Source organism: Haliotis rubra, unplaced genomic scaffold (assembly GCF_003918875.1).
Source record: "Haliotis rubra isolate DU_JTF1 unplaced genomic scaffold, ASM391887v1 Scf655, whole genome shotgun sequence".
Classification (NCBI taxonomy): Eukaryota; Metazoa; Mollusca; class Gastropoda; order Lepetellida; family Haliotidae; genus Haliotis; species Haliotis rubra.
In genome coordinates, this window is record NW_025767363.1 from 349,141 (window position 1) to 376,913 (window position 27,773).

The following is a 27,773-nucleotide window of genomic DNA, read 5'->3' on the forward strand; positions in this document are numbered from 1 at the left end:
TTTGTTGTTACTGTAAGGATTCCCACAGTTTCTGTGTGCGATGTTAATTCGTCCTTATATACATCGAGTGACTCAATCACTTGCAAATTGGTTTACTAATTTCAAGCAAATGTTTTGTTCCTTCTAAACAGGAAATCGTCGTGCGGGGTATCGATGAAAACACGCTTCCGTAGTTTTACATCTCCAGCCAAACCCGGAAGGTGAATTCTCAAACTATGATACCATCGGAACAACATCTGCTCCTTGTTTCATATTGTGTACAAAAACACAACAATCTCAGGTAACTCAATCTGTCATTGCAGTTATACTCTAATAATCCATAATGATTAACTTTTGATTCCCTTTTTTCTCATTTTTATGTTACAATTTCCATTACAGCAGTTTCATGTTTTCTAATTGAAAGTAGGTAAATTTACAATGAGTAGTGTTGATGTAAATACATAGTGTGTACATTGTAAGTTGTTCACTGGTCACGAGGCGGGCAGGGGTTGATGTACTCTCGGTGTTTGTATATGTTCCCTGAGCCCGAAGAGCGAGGGACCAGTGAACAACGTATATGTGAGTTCTTAAATTATCTCGCTGTTTGGGGTAGAGGATGTAAAAGTTTTAACTCAGTCCAGTGATTTCAAAACGTCCTTTAATCTCAAGTTCCAAGCTTTCTTATTTCACTTCTTCTAAATACAATCCACACAATGACAGAATAACAGTACATAAACATTAATTTTGACAGTAACTAGACCATGTCTAAACAATGAATGCACAGTGGCTGGGCAGTGGCTGGACAGTGGTTGGACAGGTTCAAAAACCGTATATCCTCTTAGCCCACAACACACAATCCTACAATTCTCTCTCAGAAACTTACAAACATGTCTTACTTCTTCGGTATCTTAAAGCTCTCTGTTCCTTTCTCACACTTTTTCATTCCACATGTGTCACTTAAATTCTTGGTCGGCCACTTATCGTGGTTGATCAGGTCAGAACCCATAGGACCCCTCAAAGACAATTATTCTATGAGTCTTAGTTCCAGTGGTAAATCACAGCTGCCACCAGTCCTGTGAATGTAGCTCGGACATCTGCTGGCAGCAGGGTCTGACAGATTCTTATGTCTCGACTAATTTCTATATACTAGCACATGCAGCCTCTCACGCACAAACCCCTTACAAAGTTACAAATATAATATTTTGCATGTACAGCAAATGCCTAAAATTCGGCTCTAACATTCCGGCCCCTAATTGTTACTTATATCTGAATGTAACAATTACCATAAAATTGTATGGAGTGAATTTTTTACTTTAAACAATGTCATCCTAAGCTACATTAATTGGCTTAACAACCCAGGTCCAATCACCAATGTACCTCGGGATGAAGCCCTTCAAGCACTACGCCACAGAATTGACAACCTCCAACAACCCCTCAACACCAGCCTCTCTACCGACTCTATCATCAGCCTCACCTCCGCCTGCATCAACTCCACCTACTTCACCAGTGGCTCTGCCCTTGTCGGCTCGGGCGATGACAATGCTACATAGGTGAAACATCCCGACCCATCAACACCCGAGTCAAAGAACATCGCACCTCTGTTGCTAATTCCGACACCAAATCAGCTATCTCTGACCACATCAAAGCCAACCCCAATCATCAAATAGAGTGGTCCGACATCACCATTCTCGCCAACAACCAAACGGACTTCACTAAACGCAAGCTCACAGAAGCCATTCACATCAAACGCCACAAGCCTACCATCAACCGTGACCAAGGATACTTCATTCCATCTGCTTATGATCCACTCCTCCACCAAGCCCAGTCTATTGTATAAACATCGCATCCATTGTATAAACATCTCATTGTAACTACATCTCTGGCTTCCATTCACTATCCTTTATGTACTTACTTGCTTCATCAGCTTACTGCTTAGCCAATCATGGCAATTATGTTGTTTCCTTTGTCTATTATGTTGTTTCATTGTTATATACAGTATATATATGCAGCTCCTACACTTCATGTATCACTCTTGCTTGACAACGGTACAAGAATCTGTATCGAAACGTCGCACTCACGAAAATAAAGAAGTTGTTATCCATAAAACTTGTTATATGTTATATATTAAGGTGTGGAATCGCTTTGAATCATTGGCGATGTATCTTAAAACTGACATGCTGTCTGTCCAGAAGTAGGTTTAATCCACTGAAATCTCCAGCTCACGTTTGAGCATGCTGTCCACTCGTATTGCTAGAGTCGCAGCTGATAGCTCCATTCTTGGGATTGTAATGGTCTTAAGTGGAGCAACTCTAGACTTGCTAATAAGAAATGAGCAATTAACTTGTCCAATAGTACTGACTTGTCTTAAATAGGAAACAGTTCCATAACCCTTTTGACTGGCATCTGAGAAGTGGTGTATTTGGGATATTGCATTCTGATCACTATCCTTGGGTTGAATGCACCTTCTTATCTTCATTTCCTCAAGCCTTTGTAGTTCTGACAACCATTTGGTCCAGTCTTTCTGGTACGGAATAGGAATGACGTCGTCCCATCCTATCTTAAGTCTGCAAAGGTCTTGTAGAATTCCCTTTGCTTTGAGAACAAAAGGACCTGCAAATCCCAGTGGATCATATATGGAGCTGACAATTGACAGAATGCCTCTTCTCGTTGCTGGTTTGTCTTTGACTGCTATCCTGAACTTAAATGTGTCTGATTCGACACACCATTGTACACCTAATGCCCTCTCCACTGGCAAGGCATCATCTATGTCTAAGTCTTTAACTTCTTTGGCTCGATCCTCTTCTGTGATTGAGTTTATTGCAGCTCTGCTGTTACTTATCCATTTCGTCAAACGGAATCCACCTTTACTGCAGATTTCTCTCAGTTTCTGTGACATCTCAATCGCTATTTCGGCATCCACATAGAAACTCTTTTCAATGGATCACATTGTTGCTAAACATGTCCTTGTTGTCTTTTGCTGTTTCTTTCAGTGGAAAGTTGGCACAACTTGGTGAAGAGACAGCGCCAAACAAGTGCACTTTCATCTGATATTCCTGTAATTCTTCATCGAGATTACCACTGGGCCACCAAAGGAATCTTAGAACATCATAATCATCTGGTTCAACTCTGACCTGGTAAAACATGGCTTCAATGTCCGCCATTAGAGCTATTGGTTCTTGGCGAAATCTCAGGAGCACTCCAATTAAGGCATTGGTGAGATCCGGCCCCTGTAGCAGGTGGTCATTTAGTGATTTTCCTCTGTATTCTGCTACACAGTCGAATACCACTCTTATCTTATCTGGTTCTTTGGATGGTATACACCATGATGTGGTATGTACCACACCTTCCCATCCTGACGATCTTTCTTACTCTCGGGAACCCTTTGGGCATAATCTTTATCTAGGAGATCCTTCATAAAGCCTTTGTAATCTCTGTAGAAAGCATCATTCTTCAGAAACTTCTTCTTAAGCGAAATAGCTCTTTCTTTGGCCTGTACTTTATTGTTTGGTAAGTTGATTTTGGAATCTTTGAATGGCAGAGACATCTGGTAGTGTCCTCCTGTTAATCTCTTGGATGAGTTCATTATATTCAAGAAATGCTGATCATTTCTTGACAGTTCTTCTTTATCATTGCTGAGGCGCTCGTTAAATTCTCTGTCGAAGTATCCTCTCAACTGATGATCAAGGGACTCGTCTGCTAGAACATCAGTTCGGTTGACTGAGATCTTACTGGGAGATTCAGATTCCTGGACAAGCCCATTTACCATTCAGCCAAGAATCGTTCTTACAGCATAGGGTCCGTTACCATGACTATTGACTATTTCCAGGGGTTCCAATGCCATAGGTACATTGTTGCCAATTAGCAGCCCTATCTCTGCATCTATAGGTGGTAGTGTGACGTCCCATAGATGCGGCAATTGATGAATGAACTCTTCTTTGGGAATAGTGCTTGTGGAAATAGGCATTTCTTCCTGTGTGAATACTGTAGGTAATTTGATCCAGTTCCTTCCATGGATGTCACCTACTTCTAGGTTTGTTAGAATGGAGGTATTCACAGATTTCTTTTAAGTCATGGTGCTGACAACTATATTTGTCATCTTCCCTGTGACATGAAGCTCATCAGCCAACCTGCTTGTGCAGAAGGTTGCTGAACTGCCGTTGTCAAGGAAGGCATATGTCTTTACATATCTGTCCCCAGTGCCGACTTTGATTCTAACAGGAACTACAGGCATATAGCTCAAGTCTTTGAGATCTTCACTGTGACGTGTAGCCAAACTGTTGTTTGTTACAACCTTTGGCTTCGTCTGATCCTTTTCCTTCTTTAGTTTATCTTTATTGTTGTCATGGAAACACGTTGCATGTCTCATTTTGCAGATATGACAGGTCAATCTGCTGGGGCACTGGCGACTTGTGTGTCCGAACTGTAGACAGCCAAAACACAATCCCTTTGGTCTTAGAAAGTCATTTCTTTCATCCACTGTCTTACACTGAAGTCTTATGCACATTTCCATACAGTGATCCTCGTCACAGAACCAGCATGGCTGGGCGAATGCCCTCAAAGCTCTCTCTCGTGCTGTGAATGGCTTACTTTGTGTCTCTGATTTTGGCTGACCAGGGTAGGTTTCTTTGGTTGCCACCTCGTGAATTCGCGATTCAGATTTCGATGTATCAGTGGCAAAGCTCTTAAATCTCTTAGGTGCTTCTTTCAGGTAAGGCTTTGGTTGAGCTTGTCTGTCATCGGCAATTGTGCCAAACAGTGGACTCGACAGTATCTGTGCTTGTCTATCCACGAAACGAACAAGGTCTGCAAAGGTGACATTTCTTCTTTCCAAGATATCAAATGAAACTGCCCTCCATCTTTCTCTTAATTTGTATGGCAACTTTTGAATCAGTTCCCTGAGGTTTTTGGGATGTTCTAATTCTCTCATGTACTCTATATCTGCCATGGTATTTCCACAAGTTGTCAGGAATATAGAAACGCTGGTCAGTGCATCACTGTCTTCTGACTTTATAGCTGGCCATGACAAGGCTTTGTCCATGTAAGCTGCTGCAAGCTTGTATTTGTTCCCAAATTTCTTATCCAACAATGACCTGGCTTGTTCATAACCACTTTCCGGATTCATGTGAATACAGCTTCTTACCAAGTCATTGGGTTCACCGCTGGTGTACTGGTCCAAGTAATAGAGTCTATCCTTGGGATTAATGGTCTTGTCTTCTATGCCACGTTCAAAAGCTCTTATGAAAGGCTTAAATTGTAATGGGTTGCCACTAAACGTAGGTATTTTTCTAATGGGTAGACTGGCTAGCTTCTGGTGTTCTACCACAAGCTGCATTATTTCATTCTGTTGTTTACACACTTCATCGAAGTGTGTATTGCTGACTCCAGCTGGTGAACTTCTGTTCTGATTCGGGGTGAATTCTCTAGCAAGTGGATTCAGCACATCATTTCGGTTATTTGATGGGTTGAGGGACTTTTGAGAATGATCTTTCTTTTGCGAACTGTTAGATTCTTGGTCATACTGGTCAAAAATTGCATACTGGGCATTTGCGATTTCCATTTCTGTCTCGAGTTCTAATCTTTCTCTCTTTTGTTTTAGCCTATTCTCTTCTTCTTCCAGTTGATGCTTTTGCTCTAATCCTTTCTGTCTAGCAACAAGTTCGGCCCTTTTTGCCAAGATTTCCATTTTAGCAGAGGAAGCAGATGATATGACTGAACCCTTACGTGTTCCGACTTGCAAAACGCTATCTTCAGGCCTTATTTCATTTTCTGTATCACAGGGTTTAATAAACGAAGCAACATTTGTCTCAAACTGTACTAAGGCACCTAACTGTGACTGGAACCAGGCTTCGTCTTCCTCTTTCGCTGATTGACTTTCAAGTTTATTGTGATAAGTTTCAGCCGATTCTTTAATTTGTGTGTGTGTTGGACGAGAGATTGTTTCAACCACTGAAATGTTGAATTCGTTGAAGAAATCGTTTATATATGTAATACACTTTTCATACCAATGGGGAAATTATACTGGCCTATCACCAATTGTTATGCTATTATTGTACCAAATTGACTAATTCATTACATCCAGTATTATCACAACAGTTTCAATATGATGCATGTAATGACAGTGTTTCTTTCCAAAACAGGTTGTGGATATTTTAAACAATATTGTTTCTATGTAGAAAGTATCAGCCAAATTTATTATTTTTCCTCAACTAAAAGATCATAAAAGAAACATTCCCATTTGGACCTAATTACAGATAGTCTTTTGATCAAACTAAGTTTCTGAGCTGCAATAACTCTTTCTGCTATGGGTACACTTATGCCACCATACTTAGGCTGTAATGACATTGTATCTCTCTTGACTTACTGGTTTAAATTTCCAAACCAATTGAAAACATTTCTTTCGAAAATGATTCTAGGTGGGCTGGATACACTGCTGGGTGAATGGTTTAGCTGAGGTAGTAATAATGATTTTAACACGATATATCTGCCCATTAGGGTTAAAGTTCTCTTTGCCCAATGTTTCATTTCTTTTTCAATGTTATCTAATGTATAAGTCTAGTGACTTCACCTATATATCTACTCGATACAAAACCCGTTTGATCCTCATGGATAATTAGTGGTAAAATTGGCTTTAGCCTATTTGCAATTGTCAATGCAGCTAACTAATTAGTAAGATTTTAAAGAGTGATAGGGCGCCATGTTTTTCGAAAGAGTTTTGATTTGTTATCTTTAGGGAAACAAGTAATTAGGCATTGTTTTTAAGGTAGTAGATAAGTATCCTATTTTATATGCATAATTTAAAGCATTTATCAAATATTTTTTAGGTCTAACCAAAACAACTTTCAGACATTTGCTGTTGTTCATTGTTTTATATTCTGTACTTGTAATTGTACTCTAATAATCCATAATGAATAAGTTTCCATTTCTGTCTTTGAATTTCGAGGTGTGGAGTAACAGGTAGTAAATAATTGCATTATATGTGTACAAATCAATACACAGGAGTACAAAATTGGGTGACAGTACACAGCCAGATACATGTCTGTATTTTATCATCTTGACTTGACATATTTCTGTGACTATAGGTGTTCCCAGCAATGACAGCAACATCGACGTTGGTTCAACTTTGAAGAATGTGGAGTCTTTACATTCCTGTATTTCTAGTTTCGACCTGTGAGTACCTCATATCAACAACTAACTGGAAATGAGCAACAAGGAGAGTTCTATGGATATACACCTTCTTTAATATGATATGAGCGACGTTTCGGTGTGGCTACTAACACCGTTATCAAGCAAATAATGTACAATACTAGATGCAAGGTATATTTATATACATGGTAAAGTTGAACAGTAAGTGATGAAGTTTACACAATTAATGAGGTAGATGTACAGGGTGGTGGATGTTCACACAAGGGGCCAAAGTTACACAAACATAGTAAGCTGTGGGGGGATTAGGAGGGGGGGGGGGAGCCAGTGATATGACAGACAGGAGAATAATAGGATTAAGATTGCTTGGTGATGAGTTGGTTGTAGGGAGTGGGGATGTAATATCCTTGGTCTCTGTTCATGGCCGGTTGGAGTCTCTTGATGTGAATGGCTTCTAGTAGCCTTCTGATCTTGAAGTGGGTGTGATTGCTGGTGAGTACATTGATGCTGTTCCATAGGATGTTGTGGTCTGGGTGAGCTTGGGTGTGGTCAGAGATGGCGGATTTAGAGTCTTTCTTCTTCACAGAGGTTCGATGTTCTTTGATTCTTACGGGATGGGGTCTTGAGGTTTCGCAGATGTACGAGTCTCCACAGTCGCACTTTATGTGGTAAACTGTGCCTGAGGGGTCTTCTTTAGTTGTGGGGGTTGGTCTGCCATTGGCTTTTAGGAGGTTCTGTATAGTAGTACCTCTCTGGAACACAACATCAATGTTGACTTGGTGTTTTAAGAGTCGGCTGATCTGGTGGCTGGCTGAACCTATATAGGGCAAGCTTATGATGAACGGAGCTGTTTGATGGCGTGGGGGCTTGTTTGTCGGGTTGAGGGTGGCGTTATTCCTCTCTTGACTTGTGGGGGATGGTTAGATGAGTGGTGAAGGTACTGATCAGTATGGGTGGGTTTACGGTATACACTGGTCTGGAGCTTGTTGTTGTCTTTCTCTATTCTGACATCGAGGAAAGCTAGCTGGTTATCTGTTTCTTGCTCCATGGTAAACTTCATGCGAGGGTGCTGGGCATTGAGATGGCTGAGGAGGGTATTAGGATCATCATCAGGGTTGAGGATGACAAATGTGTCATCTACTTTTCTAAACCAGCAGATAGGGGAGATTGGCGATGTCTGTAGGGCTCTCTCTTCTAGGTCTGTCATATATATCTCTGTGATGATGGGTGAGAGGGGTGATCCCATGGGAGTCCGTGGGTTTGTTGCAGGATCTTGTCTTGCCAGGTGAAATAGGTTGAACTGATGCAGGAGTTGATGAGTCGGATGATGCTGTCAGGGGTGAGATGGGTTTCTAAGGTTTCATGGATTTCCTCTATCCTACTTCTAATGATGGCTAGGTCTTGTTCTCTGGGAACATTAGTGAAGAGGTCAACTACATCGTAGCTGACAAGGTGGCCTGGTTTGTTGATGGTGCTGATCTTCTTACAAAAATCAGTGGAATCTGTGATGAATGAATTAACAGATTTTCCAAGGGGGGCTAAGAGGCGGGCAAGGTGCTGGGCAGTATTGTAATGGACTGTATTTCTTGAGCAAACTAGTAGGCGGGCTTACTATGTTTGTGTAACTTTGGCCCCTTGTGTAAACATCCACCACCCTGTACATCTACCTCATTAAGTGTGTAAACTTCATCACTTACTGTTCAACTTTACCATGTATATAAATATACCTTGCATCTAGTATTGTACATCATATGCTTGATAACGGTGTTAGTAGCTACACCGAAACGTCGCTCATATCATATTAAAGAAGGTGTATGTATAGAACTCTCCTTGTTGCTCATCATACCACCTTCTAAATGCCACTTAAACAAGTTAACTGGAAATGACAACATCCTACATGTATGGTTTGAGCGATAAATGGAATGATTATTGATGTAAACGTACAATCACTAATGGTATTACACAATCAAGTTTGCTAGTAGGAGCCTCACTGAGAAAAACAGTAATAGACTTTTGAAAATAGGCGAATCTCTGTCACGAATCAATGGTTTGTCTAACATGATTTTGATACTTACCATGTTTTTACAGATGTTGCCATGCGTGAAGATATTTGAATGTGGATGGTATCTTAAGAAAACCGCTGATGGGATTCTGTACTGTAACATCATGTGGTGCTTTATTTCAGCTTTGGCCGTCACAGGAGACAGACAATGTGAGTGGGGGAAATATGGCGAGCACTGTAACTTGACTTGTCCTGTGAACTGTGCCCTAGTTCCACCAAGAAATGTTCAGTACTGTGACAGAAACACGGGGAAGTGTCTTGGGGGATGCCAGAATAGTTGGCATGGTGATCTATGTGACCAATCCTGCAGCACAAGCTGTCTCGACAAGACCTGTAACAAGCAAACTGGGCACTGTACACTTGGCTGCTATGGAAACAATATGGGTTTTTTCTGTAATGGCACAGGAGGTAAAGTGATCATAACGAGTTTAGGCAATGAACATTAACACGTTTATGTAATAGTAGAATGTAATAGTATTTATTAATGCTGTTCGAACATAAATACTTACTTTGAACGGGCCATTGTTGAAGGGAGACAACTCTTACCTCTCTGATGAAAGTTCGTAACTGGAAGAGAGCGGAAAGCCTTTCCCCTAACACCTCGTTGCAGCATTATTTTCGTGGTTTATATACATGACACGTGGTTATATATATGAACCGTTCTTATCGCTTTAATTCGATCCTTTCAACGTCATCTTTTATTCCTAGAGCTTCTGTGAAATGCCAGATGAAATAAAGCACTCCAGTAGTGTACTGAACAGTTTATAGTCTGTCCCACAGTCCCTGAACCACATTATTTGCCCTAGTGCCTGCAATGCTAAAGCTTTATATGAAGCAAGTTTAAAATTCCTCAAGTTGCCGAATTTCTCATCTTACTGGGGCTCCTTTTCAATTAAAATGGGCTGATTTGTTACTGTAAAAATTACATATATTCGTGGACTAAGCGTTTGTCTAAACAGTTTACAATGTCCAAAGTAATAAATAATAATAAAGTAGTATAAACACATGAACACACAATTATTAGATTTTGTATAAAATGTCAGTGACTAATGTAGTTTGTCCTCTACTGTTTTGAAAGGTACAGACCTATACAGTTGCATAAGAAGATGTTTTCGAGGGAATTTAGGTGCAAAATTCATATAAAAACTTTAAATGTATGGTCACAGTGATTATTTGTATGATATCGGAGCGAAATTACTTTCTCGTATAACTGATATTTTATCCGTTCTTTGGTTGTTTTCCAGAGTGTGACCGTGGCTGGTATGGAGATACGTGTGAACATCCCTGCAGCAGCAACTGTGTGGAGGAAAGATGCCACCATTCAACTGGAGTCTGTACACTGGGCTGCAGTGGGACTTATACTGGGGAGTTTTGTAACATCATAACAGGTACGAATAAACATGTTGTTATCGCATATGTATAAAATAGTATGGTGTTGTAAGTTAAATTTTAAGTTGAAAAGAAGGCAAATCAATAAATCGGTACGCCGTTGTGAAATCAGTGAATAACCACACATTAGTAGTAGACAAGCAACACGCTGCAGCAGGTTTTCGTTCCCAGTCAAGAAGGAATGAAGAATTTTCTTTTTCACAAGGGTGACGTAAGGGTTTAAATCCTCAACAATACCAATGTACAAAAGGACCTATTAAGCATGTCACTGTCACAATCCAGAATGTGTCGCAGTAGAATGTCTTGATTTTGGAAGCAAACAAAAGGTCTGTGATTTTGGATAACCGTGCCGTCGACACTGAGCAAGAAGGTATACCCGAATTGAAATGGCAGTAGGAGGCCACTAAACGCCCTCGCTCTTGTGTAAGTACATCGAGTCTTTAAGAAATTGTTTACCAGAAAATTTACCGGGATGACGACAAAAGTGTCAACGTAAGGACAGTGTTTGGACCACAGGCAAACACATTAAAGGGAGGTAACTCCGAACTACTCGCCTCAGTTGACACCATACACTTGCTTTCTATCATAGAAAAGTAATTTCACTTTATACCGGTAACAGTAACAACTGAAGCCACAATCAGGGGGATATTTGGGTATAATGTAGACAGGTGGCAAGATCATATGTGTGTTGACTGGACAATCGTGACATAGGACACAATTCAGAGACCATCTTCTTTGATACAGTCATGCTCAAACAGCTTTCATAAAGTACGTAACACTTCTATAATGCTCCATCTTCATAATGATCCACCCGTTTCCAGAATGCACTTCAAAACATAGGTACTGCACTATACATCAGACACACTTCAGTAACATTTTTATAACAATATCAACAACATTCAGATTAATTTACAGTCTTAAAACTTGAAAATAGTACCATTCCTGGATTTGAGCTGCATTCAGAGTTATTCGTCCATAAATGGCAGGAAATACTTACAAATCAATCCGCATAGATATCTCAGCCTGTGTACATTTTGACATTCCCGAGAGGCTGATGGCCATGTTTTGCGTATCAACGGTAAAGAAACACGTTTTCATTGGTTGCTATGAATGTCATAATAATTTTGATATGAATCCATTGAACATTCTGTCGTAACTGATATCACGAGGTTTTTAGAACAGTATGGCATTAACTACTAATTAGTTATTAATTAGCTGTTTGCTTATATGAGAACCTTTGCATTTGTCCAGAAACTTCTCTGACTCCGGCTGTGAACAAGAAGGAAGAAATAATCAGCCTGATTACCACACCGGCTCGTGTGTTCCTGTTTGGAGTTATAGCAGTCGTACTTGTAGTCATACTCGCAACTGTTGTACAAGTCATGCTGTTCTTAAGGTACATATCTGTTTTTCACTCGTGGCAAGTAGATGTCCGATTTATAAAAAACATGTGTTCCTGGGTTTTCATAATATTCTCTCAGAAGTATCGGATGTACATAAAGATCCCTGTATTTCAAAATAATGTTAATGCATCACTATCACCTTCATTTGGACATGCGTTCAACATACTGCAGATTCAAAATTTGAATGCAAAAGTTATTTCGAAAATTAAAGTTTTTCCGGGAATATTTCGAAAACCTAAAACTGTGTTGTATGTAATTCCTTGTTAAGTCCGTGACAAATAATTTGTCACGGCTGTATTTGTATTTAACACATATTCTAATTCAACTTAGTATGTAACATGAGTTCTGATAAGTCAATCCTATAAATTTCCGACCGTATAATCAGCATATACGGTGGCTATTTGAATACCGATTCCCAAAAACCTTTGAATGAATTCCTACACATCTGGGGTAACGCTGTTTTTCAGGGCATTGTCATTTGCTGAAGCCCTTGGCCAAATAACGCCCCTATCCAGCTAAAACCCCCTAGATGCCGAGGTTTTTCTTCAGGCGCACATTTGTATACGGTTTGAAAAGTGAACGTTGTGCGAGAATTGCGCTCGCGTGGTCCTGGATCTACGTACGGCTATAAAATTACACAGAAATGTAGAATATTAAATTTCCTATCCGTGGGTATAAATATAAGTGCAAACCTGGGCGGTTTGAGAAATAGGCCTTTCTGAATATTGTCGAAAAGTTTGTCATGCGTTAAAAAACAGTAAATTTCTCCGCTTTTTATCACGCACCGATAAAAGCACTGTGCTACGATTTTTTTAAATTTTGCATCTTTACGGAAATCGTGAGCGAAGAAAATACAGCCTGATATCGGAACGACATAAGTGTATATGAATTGGGTTTATGTGTTAATGCATAACGTTTATAGGCTCAACATTAAAAATGACTCGCAATAGATGCCAAAAATTGATTTTCTCCTATGACGTCAAACGACGACAGAGAGGTCATACACGTATAATGATAAGGGGGCATAACTCCGTATGTTTAACACTAGGTCAATGTAACTCAGATCACATAGAGGGAATTTGTTGTGGATACGGACTCTGTATATTCGTTATTTTCTTGTTTATGGTGAACCAAACTAATCTAATTCAAAGTTCTCCAATACGAGCGGATACGCTTTTGTAGTTTCACAATTTATAGATGACAACGTACTACATGAAATCATGGAATAGCGATTAGGATGGCCCTATCCGATAAATAAGTTAGTTCTTAGATTCCCATATTCTCCTGTTTGTGTACATGTAGTTTGACTAATTGTGTATCGTTATTACTAGAATGATAGCCGTATCTTCAAATGTAATGAAATTGCTGAAAATAATTCAACATTTTAGTTGACGTCATTGCTTGTTTTATGCATTTTGCGACGTCGGAAAAAGACGACATTGGTATGCTGATTAGTATATATCTCACCTAGTTTCCATTAATTGTATAAAAGGTTTCGGCTTCTATGTTAGAATTTAACACGCTGTAGACAAAACAAAATGACTGATTTTTTCCATTTAAATAGTGTCCTGAATATATCAGCAATTAGACGGTTTGACTATGTATCTTACTGTGAACAACACGCGCACCTGTTTGGCATCAATTTAACGTAAATGGAAAATAATATTTCACAACACCCAAATATTTTGTTTAGGATAACAATTTTCTTTCTTTATGATTATGTAGCTATTTCTCTTAATACGTATGCAATGAAATATGCAAAAAGATAGCTTTTTATATATGGAACTATATGTTAGATTATGGATGTAAGATTTGTCCAAATTAAGACATGACATGGTTTATATGATTTAAACAATGTTCGTTTAAATACATTTAGAGTTTGATATCCCGTCATCACAATATTTTTTTATCGAATATGAATTGATTATATTATCGAAAACAATGATAGTGAATCATAAAACGTTTCCGACAAACGCGCACCTGGCAAATCAATAAATATCATTGTTTTGACTATAAAACGACACAAAAATATGCAATGAACATATATATAATATATAAATCATTTTCATTAATATTATCAGTTTTACTTATAAGGTTGAATTAAATCGCCGTTCATTAACCTGTTCATATGAAACTGCAATATTAGTCCAAATACATTGAATATTGTACATCACAGGTACTAAAGTATGTGCAGTTATTGCTACGTTTGATCTTCTAACACTTGTGTAATGCTTTAGAATATGGTGTACTGTACTGAAGGTGTCAATTTCCTATGTACATATTATTCAAAGAATCAAAAACTTGCAAAGAATAAAATACCGTAAACCCTATATGCACGTATGATATGATATCGAACAAGGCTAAATGTAGATACTGAAGTCAGTTTCATGACAAAATATCTGAGCTACACGCTACACATTTTCAATGAAGCCTATTTTGAAAGGTCATTTTAGCACTTGAACTTTGTCTAAAACAATAGTGGATAGTATCAAGAAACAGGAAATTTCCCGCAGAATTCGAAACTGTGAAGTGTATTTGTGCGCGTGTGGTATTTTGATTTTCATTGGACTTGAAATTGAGGGTTGAAGGGGAAGGACGTATATCTCCCTGTGGCATCCAGGGGGTTAACAAAAGACAAAACAGTATCATGAATTTAATTTTAAGTTCAAACAACTTACTTGCAACGGGCTGTTGACCCAACACTGTTAGATCATGAAACAAGATGTATGACGTCATTATAGAGCTTGAGGTCACCTGCTTGACGTCATTTCACAACAGAACTGATAATGGCACGTAGTTGAGGAATCAGCGGGCCCCTCATTTCTGATAACTAGTGAGTGGTTTCATTATACTTCCGTCCATTTTATCTATAACACTATGATTTATTCATCATTATCAGATTTAGACAGTGTGCACATAATAAACGTGTTCAAGTTTGAAAAGGGAACTACTTTTTCTGGCGATGGTGTAAGTTCAAGTAGCGATATGATTAATCTTTGACCTGGTTTAAATAATGAATTTCTTCTACGAAAAAACAGCGTAAAACGAGTTGAATTAGAATGGGGATAACTGTACTGTGTTTGACGAATTGGGGACGTATACCGGTGGTTATATAGCCGGTAATATATTTCCTCAATTCATCAAACACAGTACAGTTATCCCCTAAAAGGCTGCGCCTGTATCAGTATTAGTGTCACAATAACTGCTCCCTAGAGTGCATGGTGGCGCGCCGTGGGTAATGACTTCTCCCTCCTTGAGCTTCCGAACTGTGCAGTCAATGAGAGCGCCTGGGCAGCCCAGTATTGCCAGGTAACATGATGAACAAACATAGGGTAGACTATCACTCCTCAAGTATATAACATGGATATTTTACATGAATACATGATATTTCACTGTGACACATATTATAAGTTAGTTGCATTGAGGTAACGATACAGAATTGCAATATTGTGTCATATTGTGCATTAAAGTGTTCACAGTTTTCTAGCACTGTGTCATAAATAGAGGATATTATATAAGTGCCCATGTCATACTATATTTAAGACAAGAGTGCCTAAATGTTGTTATTTCCCGAGCGAGAGCGAGGGATATGCCGATATTTAGGCACGAGTGTCGTAAACATAGTATGACTTGGACACTCATATAATATTCTGTTTATTACCGAAGTCGTCAAATTGAGGAAAATAAACCCAAATCTACTTTCACACGATGGCTACCCGCCGTCGCCGCATATAGAACGCAACATCACAGGAGAAACAGGATGTCATAGCCTTGTTCATGACGTCACGTCACCATGACAAAGTGATATTTTGCCCTAGGGCATCGTATGAAAAATATTAACCCCGATGAGCCGAATTATCGAAAGGGATTTAAGGCGAGTCTGGGTTTTGGTAAACCAAGAATCCTGGTCTTAAAGAAACGGTATTATAGAAAGCAGGTCTGCCCAAAACCCTTTGTTTAAACCTAGACGGGGGGTTTAATGTTTTTCCGCTTTGAAAATGTTTCAAACTTTATATTAAACCTGTTTTGCGGATAATCAGTGTCCTGTTTCCGTTTTTTACTGAATGGCGGTACAGGACGGTACATCACGGTAGCGTTTCTAACGTCAAGCTAGGACAATATGGCATGTAGAATACAAAACTTTACTGAGGAACAGAACCTGTACATTCTCCAATGTATTGAAGAACATATTTCAATCACTGAAGACGAGAGGTGTGACGCCCATGCGTTAAAGAACAAATCGACAGCATGGGGAAGAATCGAGTTGTCTTTTCAAGATCGTTTTGGCATCAACATTGACACAGATAAATTGAAGCATTATGGAAACGACTAAAGTTAACAGCCAAAAGAGAACTACGAAAAGGAACTTAAAAAAAAAAACTGCAGGGGGGCCACTACCCAAGGACGTGTCTAATGTATCGCATAGAACAATCAGTATGATCCCCAGGGAGTATGAACAACTGACCAACCACTACGACGATCAAGACGAACAAGGAGATATCTCAGCGACAATTTGAAGCATATGAAGATGAATATGTGACCGCGTCTGATAAAATAGGGCCATATGTAACACAAGCAATTTTGAGTTATTTATAACGTCATTCGCCTTTAACAAAACCTCAGAAAAACATGCTGTAACTTCAACAGGAAGTGAGGTACGTCGATAAACTTTTGTGCATGTGTCGTTAGTATGATGCTGATTTCACATCACCAAAAATCGCAAATATTAGATTTGGTCATTTCACCCTATTCTGTCAGACGCGGTCACATAAAATTATGTAGATTTCTTCATCCTCAATAATATCAAGTACAAAATATTTTAGTGAAAAGAAAATCACGCTTTCTTCAACTGATGTTTAACCAAAAAATAATTATTGTCTTAAATTTCATTTTTCAGTAACAAATCTAGTATTAATAATACAAAATGAAGATTTGAAAGACATCATCAGAAAAAAATCATATTAGAGGGATCTCCCCTTACAATCCTCGCAGGGAAGCAGAAAGAGGTTTCAACACATCTCAGAGAAAGACTAGAGGGATTGTTGAGCGTCTGTTCGGCATCTGGAAACGTCGCGTCCCCTGCTTATATTTTGGCATTCGGTTGAAGTTGAACACAATATTCAGTGTTATCATAGCATGTGCAGTTCTGCACAAAATTGCGTCGCTTAGACATGATCCTGACTTTGACGACAGTTACAACGCCGATGATGACGACTATGACGACAGCGAGCCAGAAACTGATAATGACAATATGACCTAAGCTGTTCTGCGACGTCGCGGTTTAAGGGAACGAGATAGATGATTGCACAACATTTCTCTCAATAAATCACAGATATGGACTTGCCCCATGTTCACAGAAACCGTATGCACGCTAGTGCATTAAATACTGCTTGTTTATATTGATGGCATCCTGTTCACACTGCCCCACAAAGGCAATAACGTCATGTAGGTTATGTCTTTTTTACGCCATGTCCTTTTGCCATAGAACAGCATAATTTTGATCGACTTTGCTTGCTCCGTAAGATGACATAATTCTTTAATGTCCGTTTTTTACCTGTTCCGTATTTTAAAGAGCTTGTTATGTTGTAGTTCATTCAACAAACATAGTGTTGTACTTGAAACAAAGTCATCTTCCTAATTATCTGCCTTAGTTCTGTTTTTTTTCGAAAAAGGATATTCAAAATAACAAGATATATACATGTAGGCCTAACAAATTTTTCTTGGTTATTTTAGTATCTTATGGCTATGGAACACTCTCGAACTGAACGAAACAGCGTTTGATTTTAGAGGTAGATCGGAATTACATGATAAAAACCTGCATGTAAACCTGCCGCTACCCAGGTCTTCTTACAAGTTTTTATGAGGTTTCAACCTGGTTTAGTGCAAAACCTGCTTTCTTAATACCGTCCTTGAGTGAGAAAAACTGGGTTAAACCTCAAACTTCGTAAATTTGTTCGGGATTTCCCGGGGAGCGACGGAAAACTCCGGACTAACTTAAACCACGTTCCATAATATGAAATATTTACGTCTCGGTCTAACTTCTTTGTTTTAGACTTGGATTAAGTTCAAACCATCTTTCATCATAGCAGTTCAGGTTTATAAAAGGATTAAGATCAGCTCTAACCTTTCCAGATTTTGTATCCTTTTCTAACATGTTTAACGTCATAAGCTTTACAGAAACTATGTGTAATGATACACAAGTTCTGCTTAGCACTACACTGCCTACCTATTTCTGCTTTGCAACCGAAGCAAACCGTCGCCACAACCGTGGCAGATATTCCGGTGGTAACGTTGTATGTGTTAGAGATCGGTTCAAGATATATTTTTCTAGGATTAAAGATACATGGGACAACAGTGTTGTCCTTCATTTAGTTAATGTTGATTTCCCTTATCCTATTTTCTATTTATGTACGTACGTACACACAACGGGGACGCCGGAGTACGACGGTCTGGACGATAGTGGCATCGACTTGCTGGAGAACAAACTTCACTTACTGAAAACAGAATGTGGTGTGAATTCAACTTTCATTATATGTGGAGATTTTAATGCAAGAACAGCAACTGACGATGATTATATTTTTGATGATAATGCCAATTACATACCTGTAGATAATGACTTGTATACTGAAGACTCCCACGTCAAACCGAGACTTTCCTGTGATACAGTTGTGAATAAGCCTGGTCTTAAGATGCTCACCCTTTGCAAAACCATGAACATGCATATTGTCAATGGATGTACTACTAGTGACACCCCTGCTAACTGGACATTTACTTCCAAGAGTGGTACAAGTATAGTAGACTACTTTGTTATCAGTTCTTGTTTATTTCCTAATGTGGTGGATATGTCAGTCCTCATGAGAGCCGAGTCAGATCACCTACCACTTGTATGTACTTTCACTAATATCGTACCTACTCAGCAATGTGAAAATGCCCATAATGACATACCGATGGTACCAATCCATCGCTTTAACATGAATGATACTAGTTATGAACACTTTGAGGCAATGGTTTCTGATAATGATATAGATTCATGTATGGAGGAGTTGTCTCATTCCTAGAGGTTGATGTCAATGTCGCTGTTTCTAAGTTAACGGATATTTTCCAACTATTCTACTCTAATGTGGGCTATAATGCAAACAACTATACAGAAAATGTAAAAACCAACCACCCTGGTTTGACGGTGAGTGTAACTTTCTGAAAGCAGAAAAATATAAATATCTCACTAAACTTAGAAAGTATGATTACCAAAATCTGGTTGTTTTTCGAAAAAGGATATTGAAAATAACAAGATATATACATGTAGGCCTACATTCTTTTTCTTGGTTACTTTAGTACCTTATGACTAAGGAACACTCTCGAACTGAACGAAACAGCGTTTGATTTTAGAGGTAGATCGGAGTTACATGATAAAAACCTGCATGTAAACCTGCCGCTACCCAGGTCTGCGTTTTTATCAGTTTTTACGGGGTTTAGACCTGGTTTAGTGCAAAACCTGCTTTCTTAATACCGTCCTGGAATGAAAACTCAGCTTCAGAGCAAGGTTAAACCTAGGCTGGGGCACCGGTGCCAAACATGATTCTCCATGCGAGTCCTTACTTTGACTTGCACCATACGCCCCTGTTGTGTCAGACAACCATTTGTTTAAAAACAATAATTTATAATGACTCATTTTATATGTTTGCTTGTATTACTTTCACCATATTGTGTAAATATGTGTAATAAAGAGTGTATTCACAGTAGGATTTCGACTGCATCGTAAATGGTGACGTTCACACCACAAGCGGAGGGTTAATCTGTTGCCTTCATTGAGCCTGGAATGTCTTCTGTACATGGTTTTGTGGATCTGGGACAGTCTAGGTTGTCGGTATGATTGTGTCCTGTCTTGTCTTGTTCACGTCTAATACACATATCTTCTTTTTGCAGATTGCAGAGACAAATGGAGAGGTAATATACAACTCATTATCCTTAATGGCAGCATGTAGTATAGGTTTTGATGTAGTCACACATTTGATAGTTCTGGGGCATCTTCCGCAATTATGTTCAACAAGTTTCCCTGAAGCAGTTGTGAGAAGGGATCATTTAAATCATTCACAAGCTTTCATGTCAAACAAGGGAAATAAATCTGTAGTGGAACGATGTAAATGTATTTTTTCTCTGTTCAGCTCATCTGAATAAACGGCTCGGTTTATGCGGCGTGTGTATGTAATGACGTGGTCATGAGTGCGCTCGTGTATGACGGATTATACGATGCATATGCATATACTGACGTTGACGTTCACGTAAACTAATGTCATTCTTACTTTTGAGGCAAGATGCTATACTCTTGCGGTTCCAACGATAATGGTAGGTATCAATACTTTACATGAAATATAGCCATCTATCAGTTACCCCATACTTGGGCTGCCTGTCCAGATTTGAAGAGGTCACACACGATGAATATCTGTGTAACGGTTTTGTATCCCTTGTGATGAAAGAATCACGGTCACGCATGTCCTGCTTGACTGTATTGATTTTTACTGAGGAGAGATTAGTACAGAAATGAGCAATGCGTTCAAAGCAATTTATTTGGAACAGACCATGGCTTTATGCAAATTAGTGTGTGACGATATTGTATTACAAAGAACACTTTTTAAAAGTCCAATTTGAAATTAGACGTAGTTTCATTATAAACGATAGCTGTCGTAAAAAATAATAACTTTCATTCTGAAACTATTAAGGATGTAGCTACCATGGTGTCTCACTGTCACTATAAAAAGAAACAGATAGGAGGGTTCGTCTCAAAAGCAAAACCTGGACGGGTGTCGCAGACGATCGTTGGGGTCGGGCGTGGGGATAGAGATGTCAGTTAAGATACGATAATCCTTTCGGGCAATTATACTGGGGAAGTACACGGCATGTAATAACAATTTACAAATAATATCCAGTCCTGTCGATCTTCGTGATCGGGTTGTCATGCCACCTTATACATTCAATACGATGCGTTTCTATGGTTATCAGGTATCATACCCTTTTACATATCTCAACATAAACTTCATGAAAGAAAGACACGTAAGATGTTAATCAATAGATGATGCATAGTCAACACACATGAAAAAGCACAAAATATCTTTGAGAAGACCCATTGTGCGTATAGGCAGCACGTGCAGTTCATGCCGGTTGAGTAGACGGTCCGTCGTCATACCTGGCTGAGCGACCTAATTGCCATCAATAGTCTTATCTATTGTTTTCAGCAGCTATTCGTATTTTTTCCAGGTTTTGCCCGATATTACGAGTAAACATGCTTTTCTGAATTTTCTAATACGCATCCCACCGAACGCCCAGTTAGGCCGATGTGGGTTATTTCGACATTTGCTATTTGCAGTTGTGTAAATTTTAGAGATTCAGAGTAAAAGCCTCAAAACAGGTTTTTTTTTCTATTTCCGACAGTACTTTAGTACTGTTAGTTTTCATTTAATAATTGAATTTTTAAAAGAAGTAGAATTATTAGATATATGTTGATGAATGATTTGTAAATAGATAAGTATTTTATTAGTGGTAGTTTAGATTAATAACTAAGATTGTTAGTGGTTGTACCCTCAAAGGGGGTTGAAATATTGTAAAATTATTGTCTTCCTGAGAAGGCACGTAAGTTCCATTACATTCATAGTAAATTTAAACCTACTGCAATTTTTAATCGTAGCATTGTCTCATTGGCCGTACCACGTCCACGTACACACATGAATGCCTGTGAAAATTTGAGGATGCTCCATTTTGTATCTTTTGAGATGAAAGAATCACGGCCAAGCATCTCCTGCTTGATTGTATTCATTTTTCCATTACAAGGGATAAATATTCAATGTTTAAACTGTTAAGGGTCTTTTTAAGAATGTTTATTACAATTATATTATCGGATTTTTAAAAGAAATTGAACTGACTGGTAAATTGTGAGTCATGTGTTTCGTAGATAGCTGTATTTCTTATATTTGGAAGTTTAATCAGTAACTGGGAGTGTTAGGGGCTGTATGCTCAAAGGGGGTGAAAGTCCTGTAACTTTTTTGTCCTCCTCAGAGGATACGTAAGTCCCAAAACATTCAAAGTCTATTTAATCTATCAGCTGGGGTCCTCGTAGGAAGCAAGAGTACTGTAAGTCCCCGTGGTCCCTAGCATGGTGATCTACCTTCAGTTTCTTTGAGAGGCATTTTAGAAGTTGTGAAGATGAAAGAAAACTAAGTTCTATGGATAGTCAACTTCTTTATTGCAATGAGTGCGACGTTTTGGTGTAGGTACTAACACCGTTATCAAGCAAGTGATACAACAATTTTGAAACAAGGAGAATATATACATTGCTGCATAGTGAGTATATACAATTAACAAGGTTGTTGTACATTGGATATCTGATAAGTGATTCCAGCAGAGGAGGTTGATGTACAGAGTGATTGTTTGTGATTAGAGTGGAGTTTATACAATTGATGAGTTTGACGTACGATGGGATGATGATAAGTAAGTAGGTTGAAGTACACTAGTTGTGATTGCAAGCACAAAGGGGAGTGTGGAAGCCAGACGGACAACGGAGGAAGGGAAGGGTTACTTGTGGTGGTCTTTGATTAGGTGGTGATAGGCTGAGGCGATGAAATAACCTTGATCACGATTCATGGTGGGGTTGTGGCGTTGGATGTTTATGGCTTCAAGGAGTTTCCTTATTTTATAGTCTTGTCGGTTGATTTCCAGAATATCGATGTTGTTCCATAGGCTGGCATAGTCAGGGTTGGCTTGGGTGTGTGGGAGCGGGTGGGATGTTTCACGAATATAGAAGTCTCCGCATTGACAACGAATCTGGTAGACTACTCCCGAAGGGTCATCTTTTGTTGTTGACTTAAAATCGTAACTCACTCACTCTCTCTTTATCCAAAGATAATGGAATATTGTGAACATGTTTATGAAACGAACTTGTGACTTTGGCAGAACAGCTTGTTTTTTTCAAATTAATTCAAAATGAAATGATCGGCCCAGGAAAAATGAGACTTTGTGTATTTTATTTACACAACGCGGAGACAGACGTACAGGTAAACAGTGATTCACTTTGCATCTACATTGTAAACAGTGTTATGGAATTTGACGGGCACTAAAATATGCATTGTGTTATATTAACATTTGTGTTGTTTATGGACAAGGCTGAAATGATATTATCAGTTGTAAACCTTGAAATAACATTTAGCAATTAATAGGAAACGGAATTTATACAATCATTGGTTACCCTGGCTTACTTTCAGTTCACAAAGACTAGGTAAGTATCATATTTCTATTCTACTGTCGACAATGTTTTCGTTGACTATAAGTATGCAGTGATATAAGCAACAGATCACATTCCAAAATACTACGAAATATGTCAAGTCCAAAAATCCAGTCGAACTACAAAGAAATAAGAATGTTCATTGCATCTCATTAAGTATTCGTTCATTTAGTTCTTCAGAAACAGGCAACATTTTCCCTCTGGAAAAATCTATGATGTAAGGTACTAACATTCAAGTCTAAAATATTTCCGTCTCTCAAGAACTGTTAATAACTGATTTGGAAAAAAAACAAAACAACATTGGTCTGACACTGTCAGGAACTCCCTACATCAAAAGGCAACGAGTACCTGTTTACATGTCGATGTCTGGTGGGCTGCCACTTGCTGGGGTGCAGGTGAAGCTGTTGGGTCTGGGTCAACACAGACATTGCTGACTACGTTTAGGTTAAAAAATATGTCTGAACATAGGGCTGTGTAAAGCGGCATGCTACACGTGTAAAATACTACGACATATAGATGTCCCTCCCTTGACCCTCGACGATCAGGGTTAGAGTTGATCTCCAGCAACCCACGTTTGTCGTAAGAGGCGACTAACGGGATCGGGTGGTCAGACTCGCTGACTTGTCATCGTATCCAAAGTGCGCATTTCGATGCACGTGATATTGATCACTGGATTGTCTAGTCCATACTCGATTGTTAACACACTGTAATATTGCTGAGTGTGGCGTTATACAACAAACCAACCAACCAAATCTTTAGCCTCTGCCCATAATTCTGATATGTTTTGTCCACAGCAACAGCTGACGGGGAAGGATTAATTGGAGGTAAGTGCCGGCTGTTCAGTAGATTCATGCAAATGAGTAAACGACTATAGTTCATTGTTGACATGGACATTCAGTTTGAATACCAACGTCTACGGGCGAAATTAGATGTGTGTGGAGACCTGTTTATTCAAATTCCAATATCTCAGAATATAATATGAAGACACAATTTCAGTTTTACTATGATTCATCTGCAGATTTACTGAAGGAAGAGTTGCAGAAAACAGAAAACTCCCCATTGACGAACAACCAGTGTAAGGTGAAGGACGCCATCGTCATATGAACAGTACAGTAAGAGGAATCTCCTTACATTTACTCTATTTGCTGCGGACATACCGCTTGTTTTAACATACGTTATATACTGAAGCCTATGTTGGTCAGTGTAATGGTGATAAGCTGCGGACATACCGCTCGTTTAAACATACGTTATATACTGAAGCCTATGTTGGTCAGTGTAATGGTGATAAGCTGCGGACATACCGCTTGTTTCAACATACGTTATATACTGAAGCCTATGTTGGTCGGTGTAATGGTGATAAGCTGCGGACATACCGCTTGTTTCAACATACGTTATATACTGAAGCCTACGTTCCTGCTTCCCTTGAGCGTTCACAACCCAATATATTCAGTAAACTACACAGTGGCACCCTTCCACTAGAAATAGAGCTAGGTAGGTTTCCCGTCCTAAAGTGCCTCTTCAACAAAGAATTTGTAAATTTTGTAACAGTAATAACACTGAGGATGTGGCCTATTTTCTCACAGTTCGTAATTTCTACACTGATTTGAGGTATGAGTTTTGGAAATATGTATCATCTGCTCATCCTTTCTGTTTACATCTCAGTCCGGCTGTTATTGTCTAACAGTGCGCTGGGGTGATATGTTTTATCATGTCATTTATTCTGTGTATTTGTATGAGCACGTGACTCCGAAATATATATTTTTTCCTCTTCTTCTATAAAATGTATATGTTTGTATATCTTGGGTCACTCGTTACGACCGATTAGCCTTGTGTAAATTACTCCCCCTCATCAGTTCACCAGCACAGCACACAAACCACTGTAGATCCAACATGGTTTAACCAGAGGTCCTTACAGGCTAGTTTTGTGTTGTGTATGGTCTTGTGTACTTGTTGTACTTGTATAAAGTATTTACGCCTTATTGGCCTTGGGTAAAATATTAACCCTCACTACTTCACCAACCTGTACGCAATGTAGAACAACATCGACCATTTGCTTCTTCCATGTATCATATCAATCATAATAAGAAGACCACAACAATGATAACATAGTAATGGCAAAGTTTTAGGCTGTACATCTACAAGTTGTATTTATGTATTATACTGTTTTCTGCAGAACGCTCGTCAAACCTCTCTTCATGTGTACTAAACAGATAAACAGAATAAATAAATATTCTATCTATCAAATAATGGTATTTCATGTTTTTGTTAAAGTGGACGCCGGCTGGCTGATCAGGACCAAGGGTGTCTGCCGCCACCTTCTCAAAAGTAACGGCAGCCGACCGGAAAGGATTATTTCGGGCTTGCGGCTTCACTCGGCGACAGTTTATTATTGAATATACACTAGAAGATTTTATCATTACTCAATGGGTGGCGGTGAACGTATTAGATAAGTTGATCTATTAATTATTTTGTCAACCTGTTTTCTCACTCTCACGTCAGTCAGTACACAGGGAGTAGCGGGGTGATTGGATATCGTGATCTGATTCATGGTGACTCGTGATACAATCTAAATTAATTAAATTTAAAATATTTAGGATATAGATTGCCTACGACTGAAGGTAGATCACCATACTAGGACTATGGCAGAACTACAAGAACAATAGTTGGAATTAGTTAAAACACACTTCTTTATTCCCATTTGATGTAATTAAATATTCTACTAATCCGTTCGTCAATGTATACACTGTCTTATCATCTTTTAATCTCTCTATCATCAACTAACCTTACCTGTAAAATCTACAATCAATCGAATGGCTTGTTCCTCGTAACTATGGAAACAACCAATCAATCTTGAAAAGGTTAAACCGCTATGGATATCGAAACAAAATTAAACAATCAATTTTTAAAAGTTTACCCGCAATGAAGTAAATCTCTATTACTTAGAACATATATAATCATATAATCTCCTTTGATCTTGGTGCAACTATGTTGGCCGTTTTCCCTAGGCACAGAGACCGTTTTCTCACGGTTCGGTGGCCGTTTTCTCTGGCGCTATGGCCGTTTTCTCGATATTTTGGGGGGTCTGTTTTCGCTGGGGTCCGTTTTCTCCGTATCCCAGCAACAACACCAACACATAGCCTAGGTAGATGGGAGTGTTAACACCTGAAGTCTGCAGTCGTCAGTATAAACACAGGTGTAGTTATGCCTCTAGTAGAATGACTGATGGTGATCTTTGAAGACTGGGTAGTGTGCAGGAGGTATGTAATAGCCTTGGTCACGGTTGGTAGAGGCTTGGAGTCTTTTGATGTTTCGGAGTTTCCTGATTTAAAGTCTTTGGGATTTGTCGTTAAGGTTGTGACCCACTGGATGCTGTCTTGGATGTGGTCTGATGCAATACTACGTATCTGACTAATCAAAAGAAGTCACGTTCTTTAAATGTATCTTCACCGATTTGATTCCTTTACTAAACCATGATTGTGTCTCTTTGTAATTTATCATTTGTATTCAACCTGTTTAATTGTTCAAAACGACACGGGATAAATGCAGCTAGAGTCCATGCAGGCATTGTAAATCCTCATAGTTGTTGGCGAACTATATAACATGTTATACATTGTATTGTCTTCTTTAATTAAAATGTTTTAGTTTAACATGCTAGTTTTTATATTCATATATGTGATCCTCTAGTATTTTACTGTCCATCGCCGACAGGTTTCATTCTTTAAAATGTTTTCATATGTTATTGCATAAAATGTTACCGTCAAGATATGTGTGAAATATTGCCGATATGACGTTAAAATGTTAACTCACTCACTCACGCAAAAAGACAAAGACAAAGGGGTTGGGTATTAGTGCACCAATTATTGTCACCGTATCCCTAAATACGGTTTAACATAATGTTACAGTTTGTGTTGGAAGCGCGACATTGTGGAAACATAGTCAGTGTTCATGTGTATGCTGTAAAGTGAAAAAGGTGTACGTCTGATACATGTGTAGATACAAGCTACAACATATACACTACACAATGTCATTTAGTGGTCAGAATAGAGGATACTAAACGACCTTCCGTGTACGTCTGATACATGTGTAGATACAAGCTACAACATATACACTACACAATGTCATTTAGTGGTCAGAATAGAGGACACTAAACGACCTTCCGTGTACGTCTGATACATGTGTAGATACAAGCTACAACATATACACTACACAATGTCATTTAGTGGTCAGAATAGAGGATACTAAACGACCTTCCGTGTACGTCTGATACACCAATGGCAACATATAGACTACACAATGTCATTTAGGGGTCTAATGTACCATATGTCATGTATGGGATTACAATTTCTCAGTAAAGTGAAGATTCTAGTACTTCTGTTGGTGTGGGTTCAACCCAGCAAAGTAAAGTACTAGAATCTGTACTTTAACGAGAAAGAGTAATCACAAATATATCATGTGTTACAATATACATATTGAATTATGATCAACAGTTTGGAGAGTATAACACTATGCTAGCTGCTGAACCTGTTTGTCG

The 27,773-nt window shown here is 38.8% G+C and overlaps 1 protein-coding gene and 1 long non-coding RNA gene across 2 annotated transcripts in view; one reads left to right on the forward strand and one right to left on the reverse strand.

Moving 5' to 3' along the window:
- Window positions 1-27,773, forward strand: part of LOC124257273 (protein draper-like) — a 200,260-nt gene that overhangs the window by 38,713 nt on the left and 133,774 nt on the right. Inside the window, exons 2-6 of the mRNA XM_046691293.1 lie at window positions 132-280; window positions 7,059-7,146; window positions 9,305-9,589; window positions 10,426-10,569; window positions 11,822-11,966. Of these exons, the coding sequence (XP_046547249.1) occupies window positions 7,107-7,146; window positions 9,305-9,589; window positions 10,426-10,569; window positions 11,822-11,966 (614 nt within the window). The 5' untranslated portion in view covers window positions 132-280; window positions 7,059-7,106. The remainder of the gene's footprint in view (window positions 1-131; window positions 281-7,058; window positions 7,147-9,304; window positions 9,590-10,425; window positions 10,570-11,821; window positions 11,967-27,773) is intronic.
- On the reverse strand, window positions 26,007-27,373 carry LOC124257279. Its single transcript, XR_006893223.1, has 2 exons — window positions 26,771-27,373; window positions 26,007-26,172 (listed from the first exon to the last, which is right to left on the reverse strand). It is a non-coding gene; the product is annotated as an uncharacterized LOC124257279 (long non-coding RNA).